We start from the raw sequence: 15,857 nt of genomic DNA, 5'->3' as shown, positions 1-15,857 counted from the left end.
AAAAACTGGAGTAAATCAGATATGTGAAATATAAAAATGCTGGTTATTAATCATTGGTGTGTAAATAGTTAAGAAATAAAGTCCAAGTTGAAATGAAACAATCTGTTTTTAAATATACAGTTAGATTTAAAAATCAATGTAATTTTACAGTTGATAGAAATTTTTGCATTTGAAATTTTACATCAGAAAGGACTATCATTAGCAATACCAGTTATCTCAGATATTATATAATAAATCTTGGCTTATTCTAAATTCCTTGAAAGATAGCATTCATCATATCATATGCATATAAAATGCAAAATTCTACATCACTACAGCTAATTTTCCCAAAGTTATAAAATTTTAATAACAACAAAACTAAAGCAAATGTCCAGATCCCCATTGTTCACTTGGAATGTTTTGTTGCATTGAAGTTAGGAGGATTTAGAAAATCTCTTTCAATCAGGTAGATGTTTACAAAGGGATTATTCAGATTATACTGGCCCCTGAGATGTGTGTGTTTGGGCTCATTCTAACACATATAAATAAACATTAGCCATAAATTATGGGCCACTGTCCTTTTCCCTGAATCTATTAGAACTAAGAATTAAAGAATATGTTGGTTTTAAAAAGCAAATGTTATTAATTTGATCTGTTCCATTTGATTTTATTGACTCTTTGATAAGACCATGACTATATTTTTGAAATCAAGCTGCTTCCTGCACTGTAAATAATTACTGTGCAGACAAAACTTTAACTCATGCAAGGAGGTGGGATCCATGCAAAAGAGACGATAAAGAATTAGGGCCTCACCTAACACAGCAGTCGGCACAAGTGGATCATTAGGCACTGGAGGAAAACAAAGTTCATGAAGGAACATATTCCCCTAAAGTTGTATTTTACACACTTTCTCTTTAAAATAGATTTTTCTTAAGAAATGTAATCATTAAATTTTCTTTTACTACTATATTACAATAAGCTTCAAAGACAAGTCCTCTCTTTTAGCTTGGTTTATTTCAAACCAACAGGAAAGGTGCATCTATAATTATTCTGCATAACTTGGTTCAATTTTAAAAGCCAGAAAGTTTCAACTTGACATTATAAAGATTATAAAATCAAGGTAAAAACCCCCTTGCATTTGAGATGTATCAAATGTAAGGTACTTAGAGAGATAATTATCTCATCTTTATTTCAAATAATGTTTTCCAGTTAACATAAATTTAATCCCTTCTCCAGTTCACAGATGGGTATTTATAGTTATACAGCTGAATTCAAGCTCCCTAATAAGGTAGTAACATAGATGATAGAAAAGTTGGGGAACAAAAATGCTTCCTAATCCTTAATTGATTAAATATTAATTATGTGGTTAGAGAGACTTTAGCAATATTTTTTGTTCTCTATTATTTATAATAAAAAAAATAGTTCATAAAGGTTCCCTGATGATTAAAAGTAAGCTCCAGTATGACTCAGAAAATATTTCTAACTACTGGTTTGGTGTATATACATAACAGGGAAAATGATGGGTTGCACTTAGGGCCAATAATTACTAAAAATTTTCAGAAGGCGAACATTCCAGATAAAAGTTTCCTTAAAAAAAAAAAAAAAAGATATAACTGCATACAACTTATATACACTTTATTTTCTCCACCTGACCATTACACATATTTACTATCTGCATAGGAGATAATTTCTGTAATTTACTTCTATAATTTACTGCTTTCTATATATACATATTTTCCAAATTGTGGTAAGCAAATGTCTGGGATCTATGCAGAATGCTTCTGTGTACACAGGTCAAGGATAAACATGATTTGTGTTCCTTAAGCATTAATTTTACTTGGGGATTTGAAGAAACAAAATTTGGTAATTTAACTTAAGTTGAAATAACAATCTAAATATAGAGCTAAAGAAAAGAATATGAAATTCACAGGAAATTTGAAGATAATAGGTAATATTGATTGTGAGGTAATTATTCAAGTATCTGCCGTTCATACTTCATACTTAATTCACCCATTCATACTTCAGTGAGAACTATTTTAAAAGTCATGGCATCATATGTCAATATTAGGAATACTTACAATGGATGGAAGGATGGATGGATGGACAGATGGATGCATATGCATATAAATGGATGGACGGGGGAATGCATAGATTTTGTCATCTCCTGTCAATCCCCCAATTCAAGTAAACTTTCAGACCTCAAATCAGATAGTTAACACCATGTAGACTGATCTTTTCCATAGCTAACATTTTATTAATGAAACTTTCCAGGAAATTATAGTAAACTATTTTAATGGAATAGTTTTACCCATATCAAAAATTCCCAGAAAAAATTATGTTTCCTTTTATATCAACAGATACTTTTTTATATAGACTCAAATAACAAAATAATTTAAAATAAATTCTGAAATGAACAATTTTTAGAAAAATCAAGTATTTTAGCTTAAAACAACAATATATCTGATCTGAATGATATATGTTCAGAATATCTTTTCAGACTTATTAACAAGATTAAAACAGCTCAAAGTTATACCTAATCCAATATCAAAACTGAAAATGTCTATTTTCAAATTCCATAACACTTCCTCCTTTTTCTCTTTCTAGTTTCTTCTTCCCTTCCTCATAATCTCACTCTTTATTTGAAAGGTAAAGTGTAACATTAATTTAGAGTGAACAAGAAGAGCTTTGAAACTTATTTTTGAAAAATTTTAATGAAGAACTTACATCTTGGGCTAAAATTATGTTGATCCATGAAGGTTAAGGAAAGAGGATCTTCTGCATGGAGTGTGCTCTGATCAGCATAACTTCGATCCATAGCATTTACCATGTGAGTCATCTCCTGCCGGGTGTTGCCCATAGCATCTTTGCGTTTTTTAGCAAGCTTGCTGCCAAAGCAAATATGAAAGGGGAACCTTAGTGTGAGGCTTGAAGGAAAGTTGACACCAGCAGTGAGGAAAGTCCAAGGATAAGATTCAGACGTGGTTTAGAAACTCTAAGAACTGGTTATAACTTTAGGAATTAAGTTCAACATACTAACAATATTTGCTGATTGCCATAGTACTTGTCAGATGAATACTTTCCATTCAAGTTGTCAATCCAAACCTCTCATCACTCCTTATATTTTATTGTTAAATATATCATAAAATGTAACTATAGTTTACAAAAACCATAAATATAATACTTCTTTGTAGAGTTGTTCAAGGAAAATGTACACTAAAGCTAAGGTTTTGTGTTTCCTCCTGTATGATTAATTTTTTTTGAATAGCTTTTAGACATTCTTCTGGGGAATACCATAATTATATTTTCACATTTATTTTATGATAGCTACCCAACTAAAACAATGAACTGTTACATTCTTCCTTATGTTTTATTGCTCAGTAAAAATGCAACATGTGCAGCAATAACACATTTAGCAATATATATTAATGACATTCATTTAAACCTAATTTGAAGACTTTTATAATCAACCACAGTTAGGTATAATGCAAATACACTGAATACAAAGGATTAAATTATATACTGTGTAAGAAAACTGCTTTCAAAAAAGTTTGGAAAATGCTATGTAAAGGTATTACACCAATGATCATAATCTTGAATTATACGCAAGGTCAAATATTAAAAATGTATTTTAGAAGTAGATGACAAGATACTCAGAAATGCCTTATAAATGCAGCAGGGCAAATGACGTATGGGGATTTGGAAGTTACCAGTTAGACTTCCGAGCTACTCAAACACTGACATCTTTATCTCATACATTAAGGATATAATAAACATTGCCTTGTGTGTGTGTGAATGTTACACATGAAACATGCAATGAAGAAAACTAATAAAAATATATAAAACATGTAAATCACATTAACAAGGCGATTTATATAGCTATAAATAAAGGTACTCTAAAATCCTGCAGTAGCCAGATTCTGTTTCTGAGTTGATGGCAGCAGTTTATGTTACCTTGGAAATACTCTTTAGTTGTTTTAATAACACCATTATTCAGCTAGATTACTAGCTAGCACATATTCTTCTGATTCTCATTAGTATCTGTACTAGAGTAAATATACTACAAATATTTTTAAAAGACTCATTTAGTAGCTGTGTTTTGTCCACAAGTTTGTTCTTTAAAAGCACTAATCTAGTAATTAGAAAGCTACTCCTGTCTGGAGTATTTTTCTCTGAGAATTATAGCACTTGGTCTCTGAGGGTAGACATCTAACATGCCCTATATATTGACACACCAGATCTGACACCTAAATAAGATGGTGACAAACTCAAAATTAGAGATTGAAATAGCATTTTTAAAAGAAATAATAATAATAATAATAATAGCACTAAAATAAGAATAAACATGAAAAAAATATAAAAGGGAGTCCCATCACCATCAACACTAAAACCAGCAAGCACTATCTCTACTTCATCCCCACTACTACCACTACCACTATTGCTTGTTAGAAATATTCATTCTATTCATTGAAAATGCTACAATTTCTGTTTTTTAAGCTAGCAGGTAAAAAGCCTACAGAAAACATAGAGGTTTAAGACACGCAATCTAAATGAGTATCTCTGTTGATGTAAGGCACTGTATGGGAAGTAGGGACCTAAAAACAGAGAGAACAGTTTAGGAGACAAGTCTCTAAGTAATACTGCCATTTTATTCCAATGCTAAAGTTTCTGATTTTTAAAGCATTCTTAAAGAGAAGTCATGAATCTAAAAATTTATGTTGAATTTCTTGATTTTTTTCCCAAGTGGTTCTGTGTTTTTTTAAACAGTGCATGGGGCATATTAACCACCATCATCTAGGATATCTGTTCACTGGCCTACAATGTTCTTTTATCTCCAATATGTGGCTATCTTCCATTTGTCTCATTTTATCGTGGAGGCTTTATCTGACTGACCCCAATATAACCTGTCTCAGGTTAGGTTTTGCTGCTGGGATGGTTTTATAGTACCGTCTGCTCTGCCTATAATAACATTCATCACATACGATAGCACATTTCCTTTTGTTTTCCCCACTGAGTGTTCCGCCAAAGTTAAGGACTTTCTGTGTATCCTAGCACTTAGAGCAGTGTCAGGTACAGAGCAGACACTCAATAGATACTTATTGATTGGATAGGCTAGGCCTGCCATATGCTTGGCACTTCTCATTTGTTAATTTAATTAATCCTCAGATCGAACCACTAAAAAGGGCATAAGGAACCTAAATATATAGATGAGTTGCCTGAAGTTCAGATAAGTTAAATAACGTCCCCAAGGTAATTTATCTAAAAACCAGTGAAAAATGACCTGGTTCCAAGGTCTAAGGTCTTATACTATATTTAGTTGCTGGCATTTTTTTAAACTGTCATATTACAAAATGTATTATAATATAAAGCATTTACTTACTCTAGGAGTTAAACATTAGTTGTTATAAACTGTGAAGAATAATGTGGTTGTGGCAAAAATGTTTAGCCATTTAAAAAATATGACTGCAGGTACCAGTGGGGGATTGTTGGGGTGCAAACAATATAGGAAGGGATCCAAAGGTATATAGTGAAAAGATATGGGTGCTCTGGTTAGGTGTGGTGTGGTAATGTACATCTGAAAAGGTGTGAATCTATTTCCCTGAATCATACATAGTGTTGTAAACCAATGTCACCTCAATAATTAAAAAAAAGGTTTTTTAAGTCACTCTATGTATGTTTTGGTGGTGGGTGTGGTATGAGGTGCATCTGAGATGTGACTCTATGCCTCTGAATCACATATGGTGTTGTAAACCAATAGTATCTCAATTAAAAAAATAGCAAAACAAGTAGTTTAAGATATAACTTCTAAATGTTCATTTTCCAGGCCAAGAAAAAAAATGCACTTCTTATAAAACCTGAGAGATTGAATTGGATAAAAAAACACACCCTGAAATTTGAATTGAATATAATGTAAAAACAGAAGAGACATATTTAACCTTTGAGGCTTTACTTCAAAATACATCTTCTGCATATTTCATAATTGAGGAAAGATAAGAAAAATGAACTTGCCAGATGCATGGAAGTAAAAGTTTTCATGGCACTGGACTTTTGCTCTCCAGATTCACAAACCTTTGTTAATTGAAAAATGATGGGGAAATACAAACTTCCTTAAAGTCTGCCAGCCAAGCACTATCAGTTTGGTTCTTATACCTTAATCCTCACAACAACCCTGTGAGGTAGGCTTTAATTCAGGCTGTTAGAAATGAAATAAAAATTGACATCAGAGCTAAGTGTTTTGATTAAGAACTGAGCGTTACTCTGACTATGCCAATGAATGTTAGCTTACAGATCACATTAGTTTTCTTTTTAATTTCTACTCTATTGCTGTTTTCATTAAAAGAAAATCTCTGATTTACATTAGTTTTGCCAAGAATGCTTAATTAGCTTTTAAGGGGCCTATCTCTGTGATATTCTTTCAGTTATGATTGATGATGTCACAGCCCTAGGTGTTACAAGAATGTATCACAACCCATTACAGAGTTTAAAATACAGAGATGCTATCTATCCAACAAAAAGTTAGCTCCATTCTAACATATTAGATACATTTATGGTGAATGACGAGATTAGTGACATTTTCATAATTAAATACTTATTGATTCCTGTATGTTTGATGCTTTGTATTCCTTGGAGCAAACAACATCTATAATGTGCACTTCAGGATAGTTATATAATTCATTTTGCAACTATTTGAATTTGACAGATGTGCAAATGAGTTTCATTATCAAAGCAGCCAACAACATAAACTTCTGCAGGTGGATATATGGGTGGGCTATAAAGAGGAAAAGTGCTCCATCATTGTATGAAATGATGCAGTTAATTACCTTTGGCTTTATCAAACATGATTTAACAAGTATATTATGATTCATCACAACAAGTTAGGAGCATTGTTAGTTTACACCTGCTTGTTTTAGCAGATTTTGAGAAGCCAAATGTTTATAACATTTTAAGTGTTGGCAGACACTTATTTTGTTATAGTCACTGAGACTCTAAATTTTGTTGTAAAGCTAGTTTAAATTTACCTAGTGAAATGAATACTGTGGGATATATCCCCAAATCTACTTAATCATAGTCTTGGAGATTAAAAGTTGGATGATCAAATACTGATGGAGTAAATGCCCAAGAAAACTTTGTTGTGCCTATTCCTTTGAATTAGATGAATATACTTAGATCTAAGGAAACTGAAAATGACTAGAGAGATAGAGTGAATAATACTCTCCATCCTTATTCAAACTAGCATCCCATTCTAAACTGAAGAAAAAGCCAGAGAATTTTGGAAGAGCAAAGGACATAGGTGACACATCATTAATTTGCTTTTCACTATTTTTATTATCAACTTGCATTCTGTGCAGGTTGACAGTTTTTTTTCCCTTGGTTTTATAAAATCATTGTCCTATTTAACCAATAATAATAAAAAACATAAATTTTTATTCTCTAAGAAGAGCTTTTATTTCCTTTTTACTGAAACATTATGATCTTATCCATTTGTTTTATGCAGGAGTGTACTGATTGCCTAGATGGTCATATCAAAGGTTTTCTGAAGTTATAACCCATCCTGGATTCCTGGAAATGTGGAGAGAGATGTTATTACATGCAAACCTGAGCTGATTTAAATCCTGTGAAAGCATTTTGAATGTTTGTCTAGGAATATATCATTGGGTCTTTTGGTCCAATACAATAGTATTATATAAAGATAGGGATTAGCAAATTATAATTACTATCTCTAGTTTACCAGATGAAGCACGGGTTTGACTTAAGTAAATAAATGATGTTTTGGGCTGTAGACCAAAGTTTGTTATGGAAAACTGTAAATAAAAACTGAAAGTAGCTGAACATACAGAAATACAATATCCCTTTTTAAAAAGATTAACAAAATAAGTTCATAGTTAAACTTTAAAGTTTTAGAATCCATGAAAACATACTTTTTGAAGCAGCACCAAAATTGAAAACATTCTATTTTTTCTTTATTTTTTTTGAAAAGGGATACTGCATCTTTAACAAACGTAAAGTTGATATCACCCATTTTCTACTTACAGGTAGTAGGAGTAAGAATAGTAGCTCCTCCTGGCAAGCAAATCACAGACAGTGGAAAAAGAGAAGCAATGGTGAATGAAAAGCGTGACTCTGTCACATTCAATAAAGCAGAAAAATGTGCGTTAAAAATAAAATAAAATTCATGTTTTTGGTTTGCATTTCAGTTTGCTCATGCATTGGTTAGGTTTACTTTGCCATGCAATTAAACAGACAGATATGCAATAAAAAATAAAATTTAAAATACATAATTTGAAAAAAAAAACATGCTGACATTTCTTTTATTGCCAAAAAATTGAAAAATTAAATGAATTGTGTATTTTCAACATGCAGTTAAGCATAATATCATCCATTACCATCTAAATGTCATGACAGATGGAACAGCTGTGTATAGAACTTGTACCCTAAATTGACTATATTTCTTTAGATGCAAAATACAAAGAACTACAGGGTTAATAAAGAATATATGCAAAATGACACCTAAATTTCTGTAAACAAGTCATTTTATCTTAATGGTAAACAGGTACATACATATATTATTTGAATATACATATGCACCTTATACTACATATACACAAAGATAATCCTACAGTAGATGTATGTGACCATGATATCATGTACAAACATTTACTGTATTGAAACATAATTTCAAATTTATGTTTGGAATTATTAATGTATTCATGCTGTGCATTTAAAATATAATACATAACCAATGAAAAATGACATACATTTGGAAATAATTCAACAGTGGTTAAATTAAAAGAAAATGACATTGCGTTTTGAAAGATGCAATATCCCTTTTCTTAGCCTAAAAACTTACTTCATATACACCTTCAGCTGTAGCCTTTTACTAAATTGAATTCCAAGCCATTTCTTTATACCATCACCAAAAATACACAGAACTTTTTTCACGAGAAATATACCTATATATATTTTTTCCCAGTGAGGGACAAAGTCTTGAGAAGCTTACTAATTTCCCATAAAAACAAAAATCATAAGAAGCTGAAATAATGTGTTTCCATTATTTTGATTATAAATTTATGTATTAAAAGGGAGAATACATTATATACTAAACTGTTTTTGTAAACTTGATGCTCTCCAAGCTCTTATAATAGTGATGTTTTTGTGTATGTATAATAAACATATTTGTGATTAAATCATACACAATACATAATGTAACATACCACATTTAAGTAAAAGTCATTACAAAGTTGTTTAGTAAGTGAGGGGCTTGCATAATCTACTGATATGTCAAAAATGTACTATATATTTAAATATAACTTTAAAAATTGGAACCTTTCCTAGCAGTACTGGTGAGGAAGAGAAACAAAACCCTCAGCACACTTTCTATCAAAAGACAATCAATCAAAGCATAAGTACAAAAGCTCAAACATTAAACATTTTAATAAAAATGCTCATTTATCCAACATTTTAAAATATGAACCAGAAAAAAAGTTTGTCACTGCATAATATTAGTGAGTTGTCAGAGCATTTTGCCCACACCAAAAAATCATGCTTAGATTGTTTTGTTTCACTTTAGGAAGTTTATATTTTCATACTTTTGTTATTTCTAAAACATATGGTCGTGGTTAAGAAGACTATATAGCAAGTAAGTATTTTGAAAATAAACAGAAAAATAAAATCAATATGTTTAAATGAATCCTGAGTGAGGACATAATCAGAGGCCATTTTCAACCTCTCATATTGAATCTGAAGCAACTGGAATCATTTTAATTGCAAAGTCAAGTTTAGTTGACTCTCTAAACTGTTTAGTAATCTTTCCAAATACAGGTAATAGTAGATTATCTTCAGCAATTTCATTAAACTTCGTTGGCAAATCTGGATTACTAAAATATTTAAAATCTCTGGTCTCAAATATGATGTATTTTCCAATCACAGAGGGAGACAACAGCAAAGAGAAAGCACTATTGGGAAAGCACGTATGTAGCTAATTTAACACAAAACACTATAATGCATACCTAATGTTTCTAATGCAGATGTGTCTTCTCCAACATATATATCTCCAGGGGATAATTGTAAAGAGGCAATACATTAAAATAAACTCTGATGGAATCATTAAACATGTATAGTATGAATCTTATCTATATTGTTAATCATTTGAGTACAAAAAACAACTGTAATAGTATATGATTTAATGCAATGTAGGCAAACATCATATTATATCATTCAATATAAAGCATAACTTAAAATACTTTTATACACAAAACTATTTCAGGACTATACTAAGCAAGTAAAGTTTTTAAGAAGTCCTTCCAATTGTACTATTACCTAAAACAAAGGATTTGAAGGAATGGGGAGTTGTATTGTTTCTAAGAAACTGTCTTGCTGGTAGACATTTTAGGGAATAGAAGTAAGTTCAAATTATAAAAACTGTATACTTTGAAATGTCTTTCTGCAGGAGTATACTTTAATCAGCTGAATAGAGTTCAGTATAAATCCACTAAGTACTAATATCTTTATCTAATTCCAGAAGATGGCGATATTGGTTGATATAGTACAAAACAATAATGCTCAATTATAAATTGACTCTTCAAACTATAGTGCTGAAATATTTAGTAAATGAGCAGTTATTATACAACTTCATAAAATAATGTTTCTAGTCTTCTCATATCTTATCTGTAGCCAACATTAAGAAAAGCAGAGTTAGAGCGCAAAGTAATTCATAGACCATAACCCAAGTATCATAATAAAGCCTTATTTGCCATTGATTACAAAGTAACACTTTAAATATGAGATAAATTAATATCTTCAGTATCTGTATTTGAGAAATTTAAATCCATAATTAAAGGTTAACTTACAAAAAGTATATGTTTATATCCAGAATGAAACTGTAAAAAACCAATAATAATTTATTTTAAAAGCATGAGAAATAGATTCAGAGAACCTGGCAACACTGTTAAAATTAAATTCTTGTTTATTCTAATATCAAAGAGCTCAAGGAAATAAAAAGTTTTTGAAAACTTGTGACATAAAACTGAGTGGGACATAATAAAAATCAGGCCTTACCTCCTTTTTACAATTAATATGACAACTAGAAGGAGAAGAATGAACACCAAAATTCCAGCACTAATTCCTGCTATTTTCACCACTCTGTCTGTCTGCTTGGCTGGGTCTGGAATCACTTCTGGTTCTTCTGTTGCTGCTGCTAAATGAATCAAGAAAATAAGTTACTGAAAGCAGCTAATTATCATAGATAGGAAAATTATTCCCAGTCAAAAATTATTGCAAAAGCCAACTTATTTTATTTGAATAAAAATAACCTGAAAAAATAAATGCAGATATGCTAAGTTACAGCATGAAAGATTTAGGATTGAGATATTAGAGGTAAGAAACAACAACAAAGCAGAAAAAAATAACTCTCAAAGGAAATGATAAACTATTTTTTCTTCCAATATCTTTAAAAGACAGAACACAAGATTTTTAGCAAGTAGTACAATGGACAGAGATAAGGTCTGATCAAGAGATTCACTTGTTTTTGGTTCCTTCTGTAACATTTTGAGCTCAAATTCCAGTTGTGTTAATGGCACTTGTGTGGGACCAAAAGGTCTAACTGCTAAAGGAGGGAGCTTATGATTTGGTGTGTGGGATTTGAAATCAATCACTGGTTTGACAGTAGACAAGAATAAGAAAAGAAAAACAGCCCCATCAAGTAAAATTTCAGTTTCTTTAAAAAACAAACCTACAAACAAACAACAAAAAACAGCAAACTTGAGAAACAGAGCTTCAAGAAGATATTTTTTTTGGTAAATTTTCTGTATCCTCTTACATTCTTTCTCAAAGCCATCCCTCCCCATATTTGCATAACTAAAATTAAAAACTTTAATTAATCTACAAGCTCCAGTAGCTCTCTTAAGAAATTTTCCTTTTACTTCATTTACCTCAAAAATTGGCATGGAAAGTACTATCATCAAATTTTTAAATGAGGTTTAGATAGATAAGATAGATTATAAATTGCTCAAGAACAGAATGAAATCTAACAGTTTTTCTCAGTGTTTCCAGATTCACAGCCCCTCCTGCCAGAATCTGTGGCAAGACAACAGGGGGATTTAGGATAAGGCACAGTTGGGAAACTGTGTCAGGAGATGGTGACTGAAGAACAAATAAATAAATCCTAAATCTAACCTCTTATCATTCCAATCGATCATGTGTTAATTCCTTTAAAAAATTTATTCATTTTTCTACATTCCAATCCTTTCTACTTTGGCTTCCTCAAACCCCTTCCCCGCAGCCCCCCTCACCTTCTACCCTGGCCCTGCCATCCTTACTTGGATTTCTAGTTCTACAGCAGTATCTGCTCTGGTTTCCCAACTTGTTACAGTTGGTTGTTAGCTTTCAATTTTTCCAAGTGTAAAAGAACTAATGTAATTAATATCAATATCATTCATAAAATGGCAATTTAAAGCTAAACCTGTAGGAAAAACAGCTTGAATTAGAGAGAACAGTTAATTTTATAAAGACAGTCCCTACTATTTTCTCAATTTATCCTATTTCAATGGGATAGCATAAAATTTCCCCATGCACCAGTACTTGGTATTATTCTCAAGTAGGAAGCCAAACTTCAGCTTGTTTCTTCTCGTAAGCAAGTCTTCCTTTCTTTTTTTTTTTTTTTTAAGATTTATTTATTTATTCATACAAGCACTGGGTACAGTCAGAAGTGTGGGAGGGCGAGAGGATTCACCAGAGCCAGAGCGGAGAGCAGAACAGGCAGAACGGCTGAGAGGAGCAGCAGGCGGCAGGAGAGGTCTGCGCGCCATGTGGGACCCTCACCCGGTGACCGGGGATCGAACCAGTGCTGCAGAGGCTGCGGGCAGCTTCGCAACCCAGCGCTCAACCGCTGCGCCACCGGGGAGGCCCCGCAAGTCTTCCTTTCTGACTTGACACTTTCCTCTATCCAATCTTTGGGGTATGTCCAATCTTACTCACTATGATAGAGGTAGTTCAGTGCTTATTACATTTGAAAACTACACAGGGTGGTCCAGTGCATCAAAATTGATGTTAGAAAGATTAAAAGCGGGCCTCCTGTTTGGCGCAGCGGTTGAGCGCTGGGTTGCGAAGCTGCCCAAAGCCTCCGGGGCGCCGGTTCGATCCCCGGCTGCTCCCCGGCCACCGAAGGAGGGTCCCACATGGCGCGCAGACCTCTCCTGCCGCCCGCTGCTCCCCTCAGCAGTGTGCTTCGGTCCTTCTGCCTGCTCTGCTCCCCGCTCTGGCTCTGGTGAATTCTCTCACCCTCCCGCACTTCCGACTGTACCCAGTGCTTGTATAAATAAATAAATAAATCTTAAAAAAAAAAAAGATTAAAAGCACTACTATCCAAAGAGCAACTTTAGAAATACACACATATATCATCGTGAGTGTATGTGTGTGTCAAACAAAGAGATTATATCCAAAGTTGGATATGATGTTTAAAAAGGACGTATTTATTATTTGTACTTCTCAAATATGATTGATTTGACATAGTGGTAACTTCAAATAAGAAGAGAAACAGAATGTCTGATGTAGGTATTTCTATAAAAAAGTTTATTGCATGAAATAAATCACCACTGTTCACTAATTAAAGCTCACTTCCATCAGATTTTATGCTACACTTGGCTTTGAGAGGGTAAAATGATAATAATTTCATTTATTTGAGCTGTTTCTTGCTTGTTGATGTGGGCCTGTATTGCTATATATATATGTATGTGTTATTACTACTGTTTTTGCTGTGTCCAGTTCTGATATGGTCTTAATTTTCTTAATTTTCGTTCATCTCCAGGTATATTTTTATTTTCTTTTTTGATTTCCTCATTTACTCAATGATTGTTCAATCTTCATAGATTAGAGATTTTTCCTGTTTTTTTTTTTTTTTTTCAATTTTCACAAGTTTATTGACACTTGTTTTGGGTCCCAGGATATGGTCTATCTGAAGAATACACCATGTGCATTTGAGAAGAATGTGTACTCAGCTTTTGGGTGAAAGAAGCATATTAATGTCTGCTAAGCCCATGGGCTCTAACTCCTCATTTGAGGCTATTTCCTTGCTCATTTTCTGTTTGGCTGATCTATCCATTGGTTGAGTATAGAATGCTAAAGAAATTCTCCAAGTATTGATGGTTGTTTTTGATTGTGAATCCTCCTTAATGTCTTTGGCAATGATATTTATTATTGCTGTTCTTATTATTAACATTATTACTACTACTAACAATATTTTTTATTAAATGTCTGCATAAATTGATTACTTTGGATACTTTAATAACATGTATTTTCCCAATTTTTTAGCCAACTGGAACTAAGGAACACACATATCCTATTTAAAAGCATTCAAGCTTAGATGATCCATTAATGGAAACACAAGCAATTGCCCCCTAAGTGAGCATTTTCTATTTTCTTCAAAGAGAGCAAAAGCTATTATACTGACTGCACTTTTGCACCCTGTTTATAATTTATTCACATACATAAAGGCAATGTGCTACATCTTTTTCAGAAACACTTTCCTTTGCCATAAATCTTTACCTTTTTTTTTACCTCCAAAGAATATCTGAAGGATCCTCAATGTTCTGAAGCCACGAGTAGTATAATTCTTTGGAAAATGAGAAAAAGCTAACAGAACTACATTTTTATTTAGTAAATTTATAAGATGTATTTTCCCACCAAAACTAAAGTAACTTTACAAATTTTTTCTTTGCTCCTATCACTTTTTTTAAAAAAAGATTTATTTATTTATGCATACAAGAACTGGGGTGTAGGCCAGAGGCATGGGGGTAGGAGGGTGAGAGGATTCACCACAGAGAGAGGGGGAGCAGAATAGGCAGATGTACTGAAATACACTGCTGAGGGGAGCAGTGGGCGAGACAGGAGAGGTCTGCTGTGCCATGTGGGTTAGCTCCCTGGCGGGGGATTGAACTCAAGTTGTAATGGTTCACAATAGCTTGATAGTGCTATATCTTTAACCCTTGCTCCACCAGGGAGGCCCCTGCTTCTATCACTTCAAAATAATTTTCCTAAAAACTATAAACTAAAGATTATGTAGAAAAATTACACAAAATCCTAAACATATATATAAATTTACTTAAAAAGTTAAAAGAATTCAATAATCGTAATCACACAAAACTTTTGAAAATGAAATCTCTTACTAATTATGACAGGCCAAAAGGCCAAAACTGGAATTACCTTGGGCAGACTGGGATGTATCCTCACTTTTCCTTTTCATATAATGAGTTACAAAGTACTGCAAATTCCTAAATATCTCTTGTCTCTCCCTTCTTCATCTCCACTACCATGACAGTAACTCAGTTCACATCATCACTCACCCTTTTTATACAGCAGCCTTTGCTTATCTTATCTCCCTAACTGTACTCTCTACCTCTTCCACATCAAGTACAGCACATGTAGTGTTATGATTTCATTTTATATCATGTCATTCCACTGATTAGATTCCTCCAGTTTCTTCACACAGCACTTAAACAGCCCATGAAAGAAAGAACTATGCTTATTTTGCTTATCATTATATTTCTAAAAGAACCTAGAAAGAAACAACAGTATAAGAAAGTATCAACTGAACAAATGGAAGTATGATACTAAGTCTGTCTATAGTAGATAGTATAGAAATATTTTTCTATATAGAAAAATAATATAGAAAATTATTTTTTCTATATAGAAAAATAATATAGAAAATTATTTTTTCTATATAGAAAAATAATAGAAAATTGACATATAGAAAATTACTTTTCTTTTTAAAAACACAAGGTTATATTTTATCAGACATTATTTTGTTGTTTTGGATGTTGACATAAGAGGAAGTAGGTATATACATTTCTGTATTGTCCCTAGAAGTTTCAAGACCCTCTGTTACCTCT

At 32.4% G+C, this 15,857-nt stretch overlaps 1 protein-coding gene across 7 annotated transcripts in view; it reads right to left on the bottom strand.

Moving 5' to 3' along the window:
* Positions 1 to 15,857, bottom strand: part of PTPRK (protein tyrosine phosphatase receptor type K) — a gene marked incomplete at both ends in the record, with an annotated part of 521,692 nt that overhangs the window by 28,605 nt on the left and 477,230 nt on the right. For 2 of the 7 annotated variants that reach the window (XM_084227965.1, XM_084227966.1), the window contains 4 exons: positions 793 to 828; positions 2,704 to 2,864; positions 8,008 to 8,037; positions 11,032 to 11,170. In XM_084227965.1, the coding sequence (XP_084084091.1) occupies positions 793 to 828; positions 2,704 to 2,864; positions 8,008 to 8,037; positions 11,032 to 11,170 (366 nt within the window). Of the gene's footprint in view, positions 1 to 792; positions 829 to 2,703; positions 2,865 to 8,007; positions 8,038 to 9,983; positions 10,026 to 11,031; positions 11,171 to 15,857 lie in introns of all 7 variants that reach the window. The other 5 variants (XM_084227963.1, XM_084227962.1, XM_084227967.1 and 2 more) reach the window with 4 other exon arrangements.

This window comes from Talpa europaea (genome assembly GCF_964194135.1).
Source record: "Talpa europaea genome assembly, chromosome: 2".
Classification (NCBI taxonomy): domain Eukaryota; kingdom Metazoa; phylum Chordata; class Mammalia; order Eulipotyphla; family Talpidae; genus Talpa; species Talpa europaea.
This window is presented reverse-complemented; position numbering and strand designations above follow the sequence as displayed.